Here is an 18,824-nt window from a genome sequence, read left to right as displayed (position 1 = left end):
GAATGATGTCCTTCGCGCCATTTTGTGCTCCGGTCGCGAGCGGGAGGGTGCATGTTGGTGTTTTTCTAGCGGATTTGCTTGGGTCTACATCGTATCCATATGGATTTGGCTAGGGCTCCTGGTGTGTGTTTGTAGGTATGGTCATTTTGATCTCTGTTTTTCTTCATCAACGATATTTGTTGTTGTGGAGAATTGGTTCTTTGGGGTCTAAGCACGTCGACTTCCTGGGTGTCAACGACTAGCTAATTGTCCATGCCTTGCAACGAGACATACATATTCTAGTGGTTCAATATTTGGGGAAGACAAGTAAAATTTGATTTAGTTGATTTGAATGAATGACATGGGAAAGTTGGACACAATCATTGAGGGAGGATGATGACGACCCGCCTTCGACTCGCTCCAATGCTCTGTGTAGTCCACAAACTCGATTGTAATTTTTGTTACTTCTAGGGATCTTTACCAATAAATTGTGGGTGCTCTTATATTTTTTTTTACTTGGACTGTGCTTCTTGTATTTGTCATGTCCTCATTTTGTATTCGATAATTTTCACATATATGGTGTCCATTGGGATCTAGGCAGTCCATTTTCCAAACAGTAACCAGAAAAGCCCCGAATGAGCATAAACAAACGTCATGTTGCATTTTCAGTGTCCTCAATAGAATTTGAGAGATAGCAAATGCCCCAAAGTACCAACAGAATTGACGCATGCCTGTATGTATTGGATCTTAGCTGATTTATCAAAAGAATAAACTGAAAACTGAATACAGAGAATGAGCAAGAACTGAAAACTGAATACACAGAATGAGCATGAACTGAAAACTGAATACACAGAATGAGCATGAACTACAATGAGAGCATTGAGTTATTTAGTACAACTTTGAGATATGTTGCACTAACTGAACCAGCAATAACATCAATGTACCACCATGTCCTCAGAAGAACTGGAACCAGCAATAACGAATCAAAGCCTAAAAAAGAAAGCATAAAAGATAGCATGTCCAAACCAAAAGAATGTGTTGCTTGGTTGGTGTCAGGGAGCGACAACCACACTACTGTATCCCATCAACGTAAACACCCCAAACCCATCCCCATCAACTCATGCAGGCCTGCTTACTCCTCCTCGTCATCGTCGTCGTGGAACCGGAGATGCTTCCCCTCCGGCACCGGCAGGCCCCTCAGCAGCGCGCCGTGCTCTGCCGCCGCGTTCTCCACCTCCTTCCTCTCCACGATCTCGTCGTCGCTGTTGTAGACGAACCGAGTGTGCCTGCCCTCGAACGCCGGCAGCCCGACCTTCTTCTTCTCCTCCGCCTCGAACACCGACATCTTGCTCATCCCCTCGCACAGATCATCAAAGCACTCGCTATCATCATCATCGTCTTCCCAGTCCTCCTCCTCGGTGTAGTACTCTCCTTCCGGCTCTTCCTCGGTATTGTACTCTTCTTCAGGCTCTCCCACGGTGTCAACACCGATATCCTCCTCTTCCTTCTCCTCGGAGCTGACATTGACCTGGATAGACCAAACCGACGAGCTGTCGTCGTCAGCTGATCTGTCGCTGCTGCTCACGTGGAATGTCAGGGACGATCCATCGGTGGACTGGTCCGATTTCCCTGGGGAGTCGTCGAACACCAGCGCACGGTTGGGCGGGGGATCAGCAATGGCCTGAAACGACAACAGCAGTAGCAACGCAGCTCAAGCCCAGGTGTAACAAAGAGCCGACGGCAGAAATTAGAGGCATCGACATTCACAGCAGGCCAGATGCTGCAAATTGTGCAGATTACTAACGCAGCAAGAGTCTGCATCAAAATTTATTAAGTACCGTAGGACACAATAAACATCTTTGGTCTGCCTATCGTTGGGCATCTTTCACAGCAGGCTATGCTACTCAGAAATAAAACACAAGGGATCAGGCTGTGCAAAAAATTGGTTAATTTTACAGAATTGCTATATCATGCGCAGCTCAACAAATGATGATCAATAAGTACAATGCAAGGTTTGATCTTTGAGTTGTTGCACGGAGATAATAACTAAACATACGAGGCAAATCAGAAATTGACAAAATCGATCTTTGAGTTGTTCACGGAGTTAAGACGGAGATCGGTACCTGCAGCTTAGGAATCAGTTCTTCCTGCTCCAGGACGCAGGGCAGCACGGTCCGGCCATCAGGCTGCGCGGACTCCCCACGACCGGCGGACTCGGCCCAGAGCTGGGGCGTGTTGAACGGCGTGGGGGCGAGGAGTTGCGCCGGCGACCTGGTGACGCCGAGCAGCGCGTGGATGCGGACCGGCCTGATGACGGCGGCGGCAGCGCCCTCCTCGTCGACCTTCTGCAGGAGCGTCTTGACCTGGCCGCGCAGCAGCGCCTCGCCAGAGCCGGGCGTGCAGCGGGGCCTGGGGCGGTTCTTGGCGCCAGCGGTGGAGGCCTGTGGCGTCCTGTCGGCGGCGTGGACGAGTCCGCCCGCGGCGAGGCCGACGATGGGGGAGTCGTTGGTGATGTCGTGCAGCGCGGCGCGCGGACCGTCCCCTCCCTTGGGGACGGCCTTCTTGGATCTGCTGCAGGTCACATCCGCGGCGGCGGCGGCGCTCTTCTCTGCAGGGGGAGAATCGAATCCAAGAACTGCGGTCAACACAGGGATTTCCGAGTAGAAGTATCACGACGGGATCCATAGGCGATCTGGGAGGGAGCGAGGGAATTGCGGTCGATCAAGAGGGGGGGACTCACGGGCGGATGCGGCGGCGAGCGAGCGGGTGATCCGCCTGGTGGACAGCGGCGTCTCCATCTCTGGCTGGTTCTTGCGCGCGGAGACGACGAGATGGGGACGCGCTTCACGTCGCTGAGGCGGAGAGACGCGAGGAGAGGGGAAGGCGGCGGCGGCGGTGGCAGCAATCGGGGGTGGGGGAGGAGAGAGATGGGAGGCGGCTTTAAAGGATTTGAACGACGCTCGGAGTCGGGGTTGGGGGAGAGTACAACGGTAATATGACCGTTGTCTCACGCGTCTGGAGAGAACGAGCCGTTGGTTTTGCCGTTGAGGAAGTCGCACGCGCGCTACGTGGGCCTGTAACCTACTACAGGCCCAGCTCGCTTATGGGACCGAGTACGTTTCGTCGTCTACGGACGGAGGTGCATGTTCGTTTGGTAGGGCCACTTTGGACATATGGTCCCACATATCTCACTCTCGCTCTTGAGAATAGTATGGGTGCATCCGAGGTTGTTTGCACCGACATTCGCCGTGTACCCGCAACATCGAGCGTGATACGCAAGATAGGTGACCAGAGGAGCCTCGTCGGGAGCGCAATGCGCAAGGCACACCGGTGAGGTCATTTGAGGACCCCAAACCTCACAAGTCCGAGAAAGACCCGTCAGGACATGCGGTGGCTATTGGCTACCCTAAGTCGACTTGTCATCCCTATGGCCTCGAGTTCGCTGCCATCGAACATGAAAAACGAGAAAGAAGAACACTAGGGTAAAGAAGAAAAAAGTAAAAAGTGGCAAATCTATTGAGTGATTGTGTGTTGTTTAATAGGCCATCACCTCTCATCTATATATGAGATGAATGAACTTTCCTTACAATAAAAAGACTTGAAATACCGTCCAAAACATCAAATTTACTGTAACTCGGGAGCATAGGTCCGGAGGCTCCAGGTTGCCAAATGTACCAGATAACTCGCTTGTGTTGGTCCTAGAGATCGCATACGACCTTGGACCAAGATGACTCCAACAACAAACTTGTTCTTTACGACGAGACATCTTAAGGTGTATTTACGCGAGCAAAATAGTTCTTTTTTTTCATATCTAGTTTTTCGCACGCATCTTTAAAATGTTTCTGTTGTGTCCGAAGGGTGCCCGGAGACTCCCCAGAGGCTCTGGACCAGCCTGGAGTGTTCGGGGCACTTTCAATGAAGTCCACTGTTTTGACTGGAACTTTTGCATACAATCTCGGATTAAGATGATTCAAAAGCAAAATCGTTTGAATCGATGAGACAAAGAATTTTCATTTTAGATATTCTTCCATTTAAGCCATCTTAATTGCAGTTTTAACCATGGAATATTTTTGTGTCAACAGAGGCACCTCTCCCGTTCAGGCAGAGTGGGGACTGGAGAGGAAGTCAGACCACCAATGTGTACAATTAGCGTGGAGCTAGGTATCCAATTATAGTTGCCTTAAGGACATTTGGCTTAATGTCGTATTGGAATTGTGCCATGGCGCTCATGAGCTGCCCTTGTTGTCCCCTGCCCCTTCGTCCACTGGCCCTCCATGGTGGATGATGGCCGCTAGAGAGCGAACTGATGATGACTCCTGTAATAAGCTCGACGGTTGGTCCCCTGATTTAGAGGGAGATCCCCTCTTCTTCCGATCCCCTCACGGCCACCATGGTGGCAGAGATAGTGAAAGAGTGAAGCTGAGCTCCAGATCCATGCGATTGGGTTATGACGACTTAACATTGCCTATGAGGGATGGGTTACACTGCCCGCACCGATGTCGTCAATGGCCAACAATGGTCGACTATCAGTCATGAAGACCTCACCTATGTATCCTACGGTCGAGGGGCAGCTTTTCGGAGACATGTCACTCCTCTTATTCCTCCTGGCCTAGATGTCATAAGGAGGCACTCTCCCTCCTTTGACTACAGGCGGAGTGGTGGTCATGGGTATATTCCCGACAATACTACAAGGGTAGGAATGCAGAGGCAATTGTATCTACTGAACAATACAGGTGGGAGTACGCGCAAGGATTTATACAGGTTCGAGACCTCTTCGGTGGAGGTAATACCCTTCTCATGTGATGCTCTTAGCTCTTGCGTAAGGTACAAGACGTGAATGTTCGACCCTCAGCCCAGTGCTCCCCTCCCAACTTATATAGAGTGCACTAGGAGGGGTCACATAATGGTTGGTGTTAATGTGGTCCATGGCCTCAGGTGTGGCCGACTGTTTTCTGGCATTTACTACTAGTAACTGCCATATTTAACTAGATTACTCAATTGTTGGGTAACTACCGCCTTTAAGACATCATGGTTCTGAGGTATCCTTGGTAGCTGCTGACTGCTCCCATCATCTTCTCGGCCGACTACTAGGTCTTGTCTGTCAGGTGACTCGGCATCCGACTTTAGGGACTTATGAAAGAGCACGGTGCCCCCATGTTTGGTTTTGGTAATTGATGACACAATCCCTATGGACTAATGGTTGCCTTGAACTACGTTTGAAGGGTTTGTCCATAGGCTTTGCTTGAAGATCATTTGCTGGTCTCAAGGATATAAGTAGAAGATTATGTGTTGACCAAGGTGGTTTTCAAGGATTTATCCAAAGATTGGTCATGTGAGAGTTGAGCTTATTGCAAGCATGTCTTGAAGAATAAGAATTTGTGACTATTCATGTTTACCATCAAGACATCATCTTTATGAAGAGAGAAGGTAACACATAAAGCATAGAAGATGTACCGAGTGGGATCAAGTGATCCCATTGTCGGGCCCGTGGAACCGGGGGTACCCAGGCCCGTCTGCCTTTGGCCCGGGGTGCGGTGCATATCCAAGGATTCAACAAGTGGCCCACCAGCAAGCACCATGAGCAAGACCCCTCGTGAGGCCCCTACCTCACGAGGCCCCCATCAGCACACGTCTCGAGACGACCAGGCGGCTCCGCTGAAACCTCGCGAGGCGGCCTCCCGAGGCTGCCTCTTGAGGCTCCATCTCGGGGGCAAGCCGGTTCAGGGTTGTTCAGCCCAGTCCACAGTTTCGCGCCTCACGTGGGTGACGCACGCAACGACGAACGACGCCTGAGGCCGTGCCAGCAGGCGCGGATGCGGAGGCTTTCCAGTTTTGTGATAAGGGAGCAAGGCCAGTCGCTGGTTCCCAAAGAAATCCCCAAAGGTCGTCTGATCCGTGGAAGAAGACCAAGACGTCGGGCGTGCAGGGCGGTGATCATCATTAGGTAGTGGTCCAACAATAAGTAAAATGTCGATACGAGTTCTAAGTTGAAATCTGTATGAAATTAGGATATATTAAAAGGACACGTGGGTTGAACTAGTCGGCAAAATTGTGGAAACATGATGAACTAATCAGAGACAATTGAAGGAATGTTTCATGTGTACTGAATAGACATAAGTTGGATCTACATCTTGTTCAGTCAACAAGGGAGCAGATAGTTATGAATAATCTATAATGGATAAACAAATAAATCAGACATCTCAAGAACAAGAATTGAATAAATATTTGAAACTTATGGTTCTTTTTTGACAGTCTTGTGAAAAAAAGAGGGAGAAGTAATTGTTCTTCAGAACATTGTCATCGTCGCAAAAGCCTCCAAGGTCGTAACAAATTGGGCAGTAGAAAAGTACCAATAGCCAATTTAGTAAGACGTTTTTTGACACTACACTAGAGTCAAAAAGCGTCTTACATTATGGGACGGAGGAAGTAGAAAACAAGTAGTTGGCCCTGATTTGCACGAGATTAAGAAGGATAGATGGTAATTACCTCCATTTCATGAAGGTCATTGATGTCCATTGGGCTTTTCTTGCCTAGGGCGAGTTGCGAGGGAAAAACGGTCGACCACCGATAGTGGTTGTAGTCCTTGTCGACGGTTGCCACCGTTGACTTCTGGCAACAAGTGAAAGGATCATCTAGTATGAGTCTAAAGAGAGAAACTAACTTATCATGGTCCCTCTCGTCCCTCTCGCGTAGCCTCCCACGCGGGCGGCTCGGGAGGGCTCAGCCACCGCCGCCTAGTTTCCCTCCAGCGCCCTTCTCCCCCTCCGCCGCTGCCGATGGTCGGCGTCGGGCAAAGCACGTGCATGCGACAGTGACGGCAGAGGGTCTCTCCTCCCTCTCCCAGATCAGTGGCGGCACGGGCGTCCTTATCTATGGGGTGCGGCCCTTCGTGGTGTGGCGGATCCCGGAGGTCGCGGGCTCGCGGTGGTGCACGAGCGCCTAGATCCATGGGTGTGGAACTCCCAGCAGCGTGCGGGCTCCCGGCGGTGGCGGGGTCGGTCGACGACGGGCTTGGGCGATGACGTCGGCCGCGTGATGCCGGATCTCATCGCTTGTGGCGGATCTCGCCACTCCGGACATCGTGGAGGAACCTGGACCTGGGGAGGTGACCTCGTTAGGCATGGCGACGACGCCCTCTACCGGCGACGTTCGCGGGGGGTGGATGGACGACATCTTGACCGCGTGGGCGGTGAGTTGCTGGTGGATCTCCTCCGTGCTGCAGGCCTTCTCCCGCTGCACTTGGTGTCTTACGATTGCTTTCGTCAGCCACGGTGCGTTTGCAGGGGCTGGTAGAGGTGACATCAGATCGGAGGAAACTCTCGATGACCCGGTCATCCCGACGATGACGACGACCAGGGTCGCCGTTCTCCTACTTGCAGGCGCCGTCGAGGTCTCTGCCCTCTACCCCGCCCCCGAGTAAAACCCAAAATCTCCTTAGATTGGGCGGCGGCGGCACTGCATGTGTCATACCCTTCTTGGAGGCGCCGCCTAGGGCGTTTGGGTGCTCGTTTAGAGGAACTACAGGCGGAGGGGATGGGACCAGTGGCAGCAGGTGGTCTTCGCGGCGGAGGAGCGGTGTTGCATCTGGCATGTTGACATCGACGAGTCTCAGCGGCATGGAGCATCGGGGTCTCTCCAGTGGGCGTGTGATGATGGACGAGCACAGGATGGTGGCGTTGTCTGGCGTCGTGGTAGCGTCGACGACAGCTAGACCGGGCAAGGTATGTGCAGCAGTACAACACTGAAGATGGATTGGTGGCAGGTGGCTATGGCGGCCTCATACCCGACAGACGTCCTGGTTTAGGAGTGTGCCGGACTGGTGGGTGCCCCAAACCTGACAGGCGTCTTGGTTGGGACCTCAGACCTTAGATGTTAGGTTTAGCTGCGAGGTCTGTTTGGTATTAGGCCTAGACTATCAGCATCCCTTCATCAACTGAATAGGAGTAGCAACACATGTTGTCTAGACGGTGGCTTTAGTCTTACTGTTGCATGACTTTATAAGGTCTTGTGTAAATAATTAATAAAATGGCTGCATGCATCGCCCAGATGCAGAGGCTGGGGTCCTCCTCCTTTTCTAAAAAAAGAACAATACAAGGAGAAAAGAGGAGGGAGAAAGAAGTTGAGGTGTCTGCAGACGCGCATCACGAAATAAATATGAGATAACTCGGGCTCACGGCTTGTCCGACTGCGCGCAGGTATAAATTATAAGAAAAAGTAGTCGGTGGCAAAATGTCCACAATTTCCCTCCACTTTCCCAAAACCCTCCCAGTCGCTCGCCATGGACGACGGCCTTGATACCGTCGCCGACCTCGCCTCCCTCGCCTCGTCCGGCCTCACCTCTGCCCTCTCCGGCAAAGGCAAGCCCCGCACCCCCCGCAAGACCACCGCATCGCCCAAGAAGAAGAAGCAGGTAACACCCGAGGAGTGGGCCGTACAGTCGTCCAAGAGGAAGGGCCGGAGGCACACGGCAGACGCAAGGGACGAAGTAGCGTCCGTCGCTGCCCTCACCACCGCCGCACAGCAGGAGGAAACCAATGCCTAAGTCGCAACGACAATGAGGGAGGCCCTGATCTACCTAGGGTGAAACCCTGGCCAACACGGGCTCGTCAATGGCCGCCGTGGTCGCGGCCAGCACTGGATCGTCCGCGTTTCCTCGGATGATGCTGCCAGAGTCACCGCGTGCATCGTCACGCACCCGATTCCCGGCTTCCACGTCTATCCGAAGCCTCCTGACTCTCCGGGGAATGCTCGCCGGAGGTCAGCGTGGTGGCGCCTTCCACGCCTGTGCCCATGCCCATCGACCTCAACGCCACGCCGATGGCCGGTGCCTCATCATCCGGAGGGGCGAGGAAACGCCCGTGGGAGATGCCAGCCGACGTGCTCCTCGATGCCCGCGGGAGATGGAGGCAGAGAAGCAAGAGAGGATGCTTGAGATGGTGTGGAGAAGCAAGCCAAGATGCTCGAGATCGAGGCCGCCAATGCCAAGACCAAGGCGGAAGAAGTGGTGCTCGCTAGCATGATGACGGGGTTGGAGATCATGAAGGTGGACCTCAACACCGTGTCGCCAAGGAAGAGGCCATGGTTCGAGAAAATGAAGGCCGACATGCTCAAGTTCAACGACGAGTAATCTATGGCAGCAAGTGCCATCCCTTTTCTGTATGCCAGCAAGTGTGCTGGCATGACCACGGGCGAGATGGCGTGGTTGAATTCCCGTGAACTGTGTTGTGGTTTTATTTGGAGGTTGGCATTGTATACCGGCTGCTGGCATGGTGACAACATGAACTTGGGCGACGACATGACTGCTGGCATGATCTATGGCCGCGAGCATTTCCAAATTTGTGCACATACATGAAATGGATGGTGGAATTCGGGCGCACTGTCGACCCAAAAAAACAGGGTGGATGACAAGCGGGCGGCTAACCCAAATGAATGAAAAGCAGATAAAATCGTCGTCTGTTTGGGTCGGTGCATTGGAGTTGCTCTTAGAACCCCAGAGCGGGACAAGGCACGAACCAAGGAAGAAGGTGAACTGTGTAGTGCACTGGTGGAACATGCTATATAATAGAACGCAAATGCAACGTAAGCACAGTAAATAAGACGTACAACAATGACGCTTTGAAGTATTTATCTACTACCCCTATAAAAGCACGAGAGGATCCAAATTACAATCCGAGCCATCCAATCACACAATCAATGGTCCAAAATCTCCACCAACGAAGTTTTCGTTGAGCGCACTAATGATTCTTCTAATCCCACCATCCAAAATAAACCGCTTTGTCCCCGCAAAAACATCACCCCCACTAAAAGATCGTGGATGTCGCCAGTGGGGGTGAATAGGCGCTTTAAAATAATTACGATTTAGGCTTGAACAAATGCAGAATAAACCTAGCGGTTAATTTGTCAATCACAAACCTACAACAACTATGCTCACCTATGTGCACCAACAATTTATGCTAAGCAAGATAAACTACTAATTGATAGCAAGATATATGACAAGAAACAATATGGCTATCACAAAATAAAGTGCATAAGTAAAGGGCTCGGGTAAGAGATAACTGAGGCATGCGGAGACGATGATGTATCCCGAATTTCACACCCTTGTGGATGCTAATCTCCGTTTGGAGTGGTGTGGAGGCACAGTGCTCCCCAAGAAGCCACTAGGGCCACCGTAATCTCCTCATGCCCTCGCACAATGCAAGATGTCGTGATTCCACTAAGGGACCGTTCAGGGCGGTCACCGAACCCGTACAAATGGCAACCCTTGGGGCGTGGTCACTAAACCCGTCAAATTGCTCGGGGCGATCTCCACAACCTAATTGGAGACCCTGACGCTTGCCCGGAGCTTTACACCACAATGATTGAGCTCCAAACACACCAACCATCTAGGGCACCCAAGCACCCAAGAGGAACAAGCTCTAGGGTACCAAGCACCCAAGAGTAATAATCTTCTAAACCTGTAACTTCCACGTATCACCGTGGAGAACTCAAACCGATGCAACTAATGCAATGGCAAGGGCACACCGAGTACCCAAGTCCCTCACTCTCAAATCCCTCAAAAGCAACGAAAGCTATGAAGGAAAATGAGAGGAAGAACGAAGAAGAGAACACGAAGTACTCTAGGATCTTGGTCCAAAGGGTTCCCCTCACATAGAGGAGAAAGTGATTGATGGAATCGTAGATCTAGATCTCCTCATTCTCCCCCTCCCAAAAAAACTAGCAAGAATCCATGGAGGGATTGAGAGATATCAAGCTCAAAGAAGGTCAACAATGGGGGAAGAACATGAGCTAAAGGGATAAGGTTCGTTGGGGAAGAAGACCCCCTTTTCTAGGTGGGGAAACATCCAACCGTTATGTGCTCAGCCCTCACACGAGCGGTACTATGGCTTAGGAGGTAGAAACAGGAAACCAGAGCAACGGTTAAGAACCTCGGGTGCGGTAGTGCTGCCGAAGCGGTACTACCGCTCAAGGGAGCGGTACTACCGCTTGCCCCAGTGGTACTACCGCTTCAGTCAGAGCACACGGGGGAGAGAAGGAGGGTGGAAAACCACGAAAGGAAGTGACACCGGTGGTGGCCGCGGTACTACCGCTTACAAGCCAAGCGGTACTATCGCCCTACTGTCGATGCTCGATTGGGTCTATTTGGGGTCAGCGGTAGTATGCCAGGGGACCTTCGCTAGACTACCGCTGAACCCGACACGAGAAATGTAACCCCCAAATCGAGGCGGTAGTAGAGTGGAACTGGAGTGATACTACCGCCTGTCGCTCCAGGCGGTACTACCGCTGCCGACCGCGGTACTACCGTAGGCTTCATCCGAGCCACTCCCAAGCAAAACAAATGCAACAAGAAAACTACAACTGCCATAACTTCTGCAAATGAGCTCCAAATTGAGCAAGATCAAGCTTGTTGGATAGAGGACGACAAGAACTATCCAACAGCGACAGGGAGGCAGGGAGAGTATGCCAAAGATATAGAGGAGAGAAACCTTTATCAGAGAAGAACTAAAAAAACTCCAACATCAAAGACATCATAGAAGATGCATACATGAACTCCATTTTTGATGAAAACGAGCTTGTCATGAAGATGACCATAAGCTCTAAAACTCATACAAAGAAAAACCAACAAGAACCAAGAAAGATGACGCAAGGATGCAATGGTTTGAGCTCTCTACAAATGATATGATCAAGCTACTTACTTGAGAGCCCCCCTTAATAGTACGACAATCGAAGCTATAACCCGGTCTCCCAACTACCACCATGAGACCGGTAAAATAGAAAACAAGTCAAGGGCAAACCTTTGCCTTGCACATAGTCCACTTGAGCTACATGATGACGATCTTGACTACCTCAAGTTGGAACACGTTTCTTGATTGTGTTGGCTCGATGAAGACTAGTTGATTGCTCCCCCATACTCCACTATGGGTGAGCCATACTTCGACACATCTCCACAAGTCCATTGTCACCACAATGGACGGCAGGCTTCAAGCATGATCTCTTCGTGATGCTCCACTTGAACTTGCACACCGCAATCTTGATGATGATCACCACTTGATGCCATCCTCCATGGGTTGTATGATATCTTCCTCTTGATGCAAGCCCACACTACTACAGGATGCCGCTAACGCGACACTACGATTAGAGACCCTTCGAGAAACTATGTGCGATGCAATAATCGCAAACGGTGGTGTCAGAGAACCGTCAAAAATGCCTAAAATGTTTGCGATGACGGATGCATCAAACACGGTTCAGATTTTAGTTGCATGTGCGATGCAGGGCATACGGTTCACTTCAATTAACTGTTTTCGATGAGGTGGAACAAAAGAAACGGGCACCCAATTGAAGGCGTGTGCGATACACAGCATACGGTTCACTTGGATGAACTGTTTGTGATGAGGAAGAACAACAAAAACAGACAGCTAGATAAAGGTGTGTGCGATTGAGGGCATACACTTCAGAAGGATTAACTGTTTGTGAATAGGCAACAGAACAGAAACAGTCAGCCAGATCAAAGGTGTGTGTGATTGATGGCATACACTTCACACGGATGAACTGTTTGCCATTAGCCACAACAAATAGAAACAGTTAGACAGATCAACGTGTGTGCGCTAGACGAGCACACATTCTAATTAAAAGAAGCATGCGCGATGGTAATAATGAGCGCGCACGGTTCTTGGAACAAGACATGTGCAGACATTGCTGATTGTTGTGCACCAAACGCCACGTACGCGGCCGAGAAAGTGTGCCCACGTTACGCCATCCGAGAATAGTGCCGCACTTAGAAATTATAGAACCGTCAATAATTTTTGAGCCTGCGTCCCATCACCTTCCAAATTACAAACATGTTCACATTGATCAAAACCTAAACGGTTTCCCACTTAAGAGCGCATTAGTACTTGGTTATAAATACTGTACTATGCCAAGATGACTGCACATTCCTTCCTCACCTCCTCATCCACAAAAGCAAACAAGTCATTCAGCATCGTTCTCTTGCGTATACCATGACCAGATTGAGTTCGCGGTCAAGAGATTACCACCACGGAGAGGCAAGCATGGAAGCGGAAGCACAAGAGATGTCCCGCTTAGCCGCAAAAGCAGCCGACATGTCCCGCCGTGCCGCCGAAGCAGCAGGAGGTCTCGCTGCGCCGCCGAAGCCACACGGAGGTCCCGCCGCACCGTCGATGCAGCAGACTGGTACGATCGCACCGTGGAAGCAGCATAGATGCCGCGCCGCAAATGTAGCAGAGATGTCTTCCCGCGCCGCGGCAGCCTGGGAAAATCTCTCGCGGGAAGGCAAAGACTCTTACAGGCGCATGCATGCGTTCGTCCATAGCCAGATGGATCAGATCTCTGGCTGGATGAAGCTGCAGGACGAGTTGAATGCCTTGTTTGAACAACTCCGGGCCGACCGCGACCTGCTGAGGGTGAAGATTGCCGGAAGGGCGGAGCAGGCGGAGGAGACCGCTGCCTTGTTGAAGAGGACGGGCATCATCATCAAGAAACTTATGGACGAGAATGCCATGCTCCGCTTCGAGCGCGAAAGGCTCGTGGTGGAATCCGAGGTTGCTTCCGACCAGTGTATTAAGGACATGAAGCTGATGAAAGAGATCATAGCTGCTCGTGGCGAGAACTAGTGTCCGCGACCTGCAGTGCATCAAGAAAGTAGACATCATCGAGCCAGATCGTTGTATGCGTCTTCCTTCTTCTTTTGCCCTTGTGTATTTCGGGCGTAGCCGCATGTGGCTTTTTTAGTTATCTTCCGAGATATGTAAGACAATTATTATCCACTGTTGTCGTCCTTATATTCATCATGCTTGCTATAAGTCATAGTCAATGCTTTATAGGTCCGTCGGATCTTACATCAAGATCCATGCAAAACTATCTTTTCAGATTTTCACTTTTCTCTCTTAAATCTCAGTCTAGTGAGATATAGTCACGTCGTGAAACAGGGGCTCAGGCGCCATTAATGGAGACGTTGGGAGGGAGGTGCGTGACGGATAGTGGTCAAAGGGCTCTCCTCCTGATGAGCATGTGCAGGGGTCTGATCGCACGCCTCTCGTACTCAAATAGCTACCCCGCACGACACCTCCTAGCCAATAAAAAGGGATGCGTGGCAGCACGTAATTGGTAAGTAGAACGCCCACGATTTCAATAATAGTTGTGTTTCCGATTTGTAACGTGACAACACTTGTTCCGAAATGACTTCATAGATTTTTAATGTGTGCGCCTTCGCAAATCGGACAGAAAAATTACCACAACATGTTGGTGCCAATGTCATGACACCATGCCAAGTTTCATGATTTTCAGGCGTGTTTTGGATTTACAGGAATTTATAAATGAAGTTTCTCATTCTTTTCGGCCGAGCCACGATGCCCAGATGTTTGAATTTCATTCTCATTTCTTGCATGGGACCTAGAAATTCACCCAAGGACACACATGTGATTTTTCAACCAACTTTGGTGCACTGGAGCATGTGCTTGTAGTTCAAATTTGAATTATGCACATTAAATGCCCAGAAATTCAATTAATGTACAAAAATGGCCAAACGAACCCGGAATAATTCCAAAATTTAGCACGATATTTCTATTTGTTCTAATCTACCTATGTAAACAAATTAAGGCGGGAGAAGGCAGTACGTGTACGTATATCATTTCGCACACGGAGGTGACATGTTCCCTCTCGGAACCACGAGCCTTCTCGAGAGAAGCTCCGCTTTGCAAGTAGCTTATACCAAAGCTTGTCCCAATTCGGCCAAAAAAATTACCACAACATGTTGGTGCCATGTCATGACACCATGCCAAGTTTTATGATTTTCAGGCGTGTTTTGGATTTACATGAATTAAAAAACCAAGTTTCTCAATCTTTTCGGCCGAGCCACGATGCCCAGATGTTTGAATTTCATTCCCATTTCTTGCATGGGACCTAGAAATTCACCCAAGGACACACATGTGATTTTTCAACCAACTTCGGTGCACTGGAGCATGTGTTTGTAGTTGAAATTTGAATTATACACATTAAATGCCCAGAAATTCAAATAATGTATAAAAAAGGCCAAACAAACCCGAAATTAATGTATACAAAAATGAAATACATGCTTGGAAAACATGACGGCTGGCGTGGTGCCATGGTTTGGCCTCACCGTGCCCTGGTAAAAATTTGAGAATGTTTTCCTTATGTCATCATTTATGCCTTTCATAAATTGAACCATCACCGAGGAAGTTCCATGGCTTCGAGGGGGAAATCACCAAGATTGAAGAGGGATCCAAATTTCCTTTGTCCTTTGTCCATGAGTTTTTTTTACGATAAACATACACCCTGCAAATCACCATGTTCAAATTTGACATTTTCCCGTATTCATTTACCATATTTGGGGGATTATTTGCATTCTCTAGGCATTAATGCACATAATTCAAATTCGAACAATCGGTGCATGAAAAGGTGCACAAGAACGGTCTGGAAAACCATCCTCATGCCATTTAGTAAATTCTCATGCCTTTTACAAGGAATGGATAGATATTTCGAGGAAATGTGTGGCAATAGTCAACCATAAACGCGCCGTTTACTGGGTAACAACTATACAAAATATGAAATAAGTGCTTGGAATGCCTGGTGTGGTGCCATGGTATGGCCTCACCGTGCCCTGGTAAAACTTTGAGAATGTTATCCTTATGTCATCATGCACGTCTTTCATAAATCGAACCATCACCAAGGAAGTTCCATGGTTTCGAGGGAGAAATCACCAAGATTGAAGGGGGGCCCAAATTTCTTTTGTCCTTTGTCCATGAGTTTTTTTCTACAACGAACATACACCCTGCAAATCATCACGTTCAAATTTGACACTTTTCTGTGTTCATTTACCATATTTAGGGGATTATTTGCATTCTCTAGGTGTTAATGCACATAATTCAAATTCGAACAATCGGTGCATGAAAAGGTGCACAAGAACGGTCTGGAAAACCATCCTCGTGCCATTTAGTAAATTCTCATGCCTTTTATAAGGAATGGACAGGTATTTCGAGGAAATGTGTCGCAATATATAGTCAACCATAAACGCGTCATTTACTGGGTATACAAAAAATGAAATAAATGCTGGAAAAACATGACGCCTGGCGTGGTGCAATGGTATGGCCTCACCATGCCCTGGTAAAAAAATTGAGAATGTTATCCTTATGTCGTCGTGCACGCCTTTCATAAATCGAACCATCATCGAGGAAGTTTCATGGTTTCGAGAGGGAAATCACCAAGATTGAAGGGGGGGTCCAAATTTCCTTTGTCCATGAGTTTTTTTTCTAAGATGTACATACACCCTGCAAATCACCACGTTCAAATTTGCCACTTTTCCGGGTTCGTTTACCATATTTAGGGGATTATGTGCATTTTCTAGGCATTAATGCACATAATTCAAGTTCAAACAATCGGTGCATGAAAGGGTGCACAAGAACGGTTTGGAAAATGATGCTCGTGCCATTTAGTAAATTCGCATGCCTTTTACAAGGAATGGACAGATATTTTGATGAAATGTGTGGCAATAGTCAACCACAGACGTTTGTTTATTGGGTTTTCACTATAGAAAAATTTAAATAAATGATTGAAAAACATGACGCCTGGCATGGTGCCATGGTATGCCCTCACCATACCCTGGTGAAAATTTGAGAAGATTTGGCTTATGTCGTCATGCACGCCCTTCATAAATCGAACCATCACTGGAGAAGTTCCATGCTTTCGAGAGGGAAATCACCAAGACTGCAGGGGAATCCAAATTTTCTTTGTTTTTTGCCCTGGAGTTTTTTCTGCGAAGAACATACACCCTGCAAATCACCGTGTTCAAATTTGGCATTTTTCGAGGCTCATTTACCATATTTAAGGGATTATGTGCATTTTCTAGGCATTTGGCGCATATAAATCCAATCCAGCTACAGCTGCATAGATGTGATGTGAGGGGCGTGGATTGTCGTTCGATCGCGGCGCATCCTACGGGGCACATGCACGATCGGCGTGGCTGGGATTCCGGCCAATCATAACGCGCAACACACAATAGCCTCAGCGCACATTGTTTCCGGAAGCGACCGAGATGAACCGTGTGCGATAATGAGCGAGTAAAATTGTAAGGGAAGCCAAATTTCCTTTGTCGTTTGTCGTTGAGCTCTTAAAAACCACAACACTGTATGACTGCCCGACTCCTCCATCCCAGAGCTCTCTCCAAGCATCGTTCATGGCACCACGACGCACAGTAACCGGTAAGGAAGCGATGGCATCCCGCCATGCCACGTTCCTCGCCGCCCGCAACCGCACACATGGTAAGGAAGAGACGGCATATCACCGCGCCGAGTTCATCGCCACCGGCGGCCACACAGTTATGTGGGCGTACTTTGATGCTGCCATGGCCGAATGGGCGGTGGATCTAGAGATGGCCAAAGCCGCACAGGAGGACCGGAAAAGGCAGAAAGAAGTCAAGAAAAGAGAGTCCCTCCACCGCAAGAAAGAAGAGGCTGCAGGACGTGATGAGGATAGCTTGGTGGAGATCGAAGCAGGGTTGGTTGCCGCTTAGAAGGCCGGGAAGGAGAACACCGGCGTCTGGCCAGCATGCGCCGACGGCAGCATGTGAGAAGTAGTTTAATTTTGTAGTATTAGAGCAAATTACTAGTAGTACTTTAAGTTTGTAGTATTAGCATACAATGAGAGCATCCTTTGAGGGCTTTTAGCGTTGATTAGCATGTGTGACCGTGTGCGCTTTTTTGCGTTAATCATTAGAAGATCACAAAACACATGGTTTCTATGCCGTACCCGTGTGCGTTTTTTTGCTTGACCGGAAAAAATCGACTATGCGTGTACATTTTTTTGGAGACGGGAACTGCCAATTTTCTGTTTTCTCGCACACGAGTATTTTACGCGCTTCGTCTGCATTGTGTGTTTCCCCCACCCAAGTTTCAAGTTTCCCAGCGAAATTTTCATTAGGCGCGTGATTTCAGAATTTATTCCTCCAACCACATCCCTACCCATCAAATTTCTTCAGTATCTCCCCCCACCTCCCCCTCCCCCCACACCCCCCGTGCCTCCCCCTACCGGCAGCTCAAACCGCCACCGCCGCAACCACTGCTTCAACCACATCAACGTTCTGATCGGATCCAGTCAGGTAACCCACCGATCTCTATCATGGCCCCGACCTGATTGCTTAAATGGTGCCTGCGAAACATCCTCATGCCTCCAAATTCCCACTACCCCTCCCTCCAGAGCATCGCTGCACAAGCCCAACCATATAACATGTGGAGGTTGAGGAGCTGATGGCGGTCCATGGCACGATGGCCGCTGTGCGTGTTGACCCGGAGGAACACCTCACCTCCACCGCTGCCGACATGGTGCAGGCTCTGGCCCAGAAGAAGTGCCCTGGCGACTACCCCCAGGACTTAACAGGTATGATCTGACCAGCTAAATCCTACCAATACCACTTGCAATGGCTATGTTTTGTATGGTTGATGTATTAAGCATGTTTGTGCCTTGTTTATTTTAGTACTGCACACTGTGTGATGTTCAAGTATTAATTGTTCAGTTCAATTTCACCAATACCAGCAACAAACTTTGCTACCATGCTACTCTCCGCAATGAAGATATACTGGAGATGCTGCCCATTTGCTATTTTTGGTGGATGCTAACCCTGTCGTACTTAACATGCCTATCCATGTACTTACACAGGGCCATAACGGGTGATGTTGTTGTTTGCCATCGAGGTTAGCTGCATCCCATGTCTTACAATATTTTACATCATTTGTGCAATTGTAGTTTGGCCACTAAAATTTACTTGCTTCTTGTAGGTACACATGTCAGGGGCACTGATCCATGCTTGGACCCGGAGG

At 49.3% G+C, this 18,824-nt stretch overlaps 1 protein-coding gene across 2 annotated transcripts; it reads right to left on the bottom strand.

Moving 5' to 3' along the window:
• Positions 1-803: 803 nt before the first annotated feature.
• Positions 804-2,952, bottom strand: LOC123126350 (cyclic nucleotide-gated cation channel beta-1). Of its 2 annotated transcripts, none has more exons than XM_044546703.1 (3): positions 2,720-2,952; positions 2,103-2,587; positions 804-1,660 (listed from the first exon to the last, which is right to left on the bottom strand). In XM_044546703.1, the coding sequence occupies exons 1-3, from the start codon at positions 2,775-2,777 to the stop codon at positions 1,112-1,114; spliced, it is 1,092 nt and encodes a 363-aa protein (XP_044402638.1). In that variant the 5' UTR covers positions 2,778-2,952; the 3' UTR covers positions 804-1,111. The 2 variants fall into 2 exon arrangements, with proteins under 2 accessions (XP_044402638.1, XP_044402637.1); XM_044546702.1 differs by having other exon boundaries at positions 2,103-2,614; positions 2,720-2,916.
• Between the last annotated feature and the right edge of the window lie 15,872 nt (positions 2,953-18,824).

The sequence above is a fragment of the Triticum aestivum genome, chromosome 1B, assembly GCF_018294505.1.
Source record: "Triticum aestivum cultivar Chinese Spring chromosome 1B, IWGSC CS RefSeq v2.1, whole genome shotgun sequence".
Classification (NCBI taxonomy): Eukaryota; Viridiplantae; Streptophyta; class Magnoliopsida; order Poales; family Poaceae; genus Triticum; species Triticum aestivum.
The sequence above is the reverse complement of the archived record's forward strand: the minus strand, read 5'-3'. Positions and strand labels throughout refer to the sequence as shown.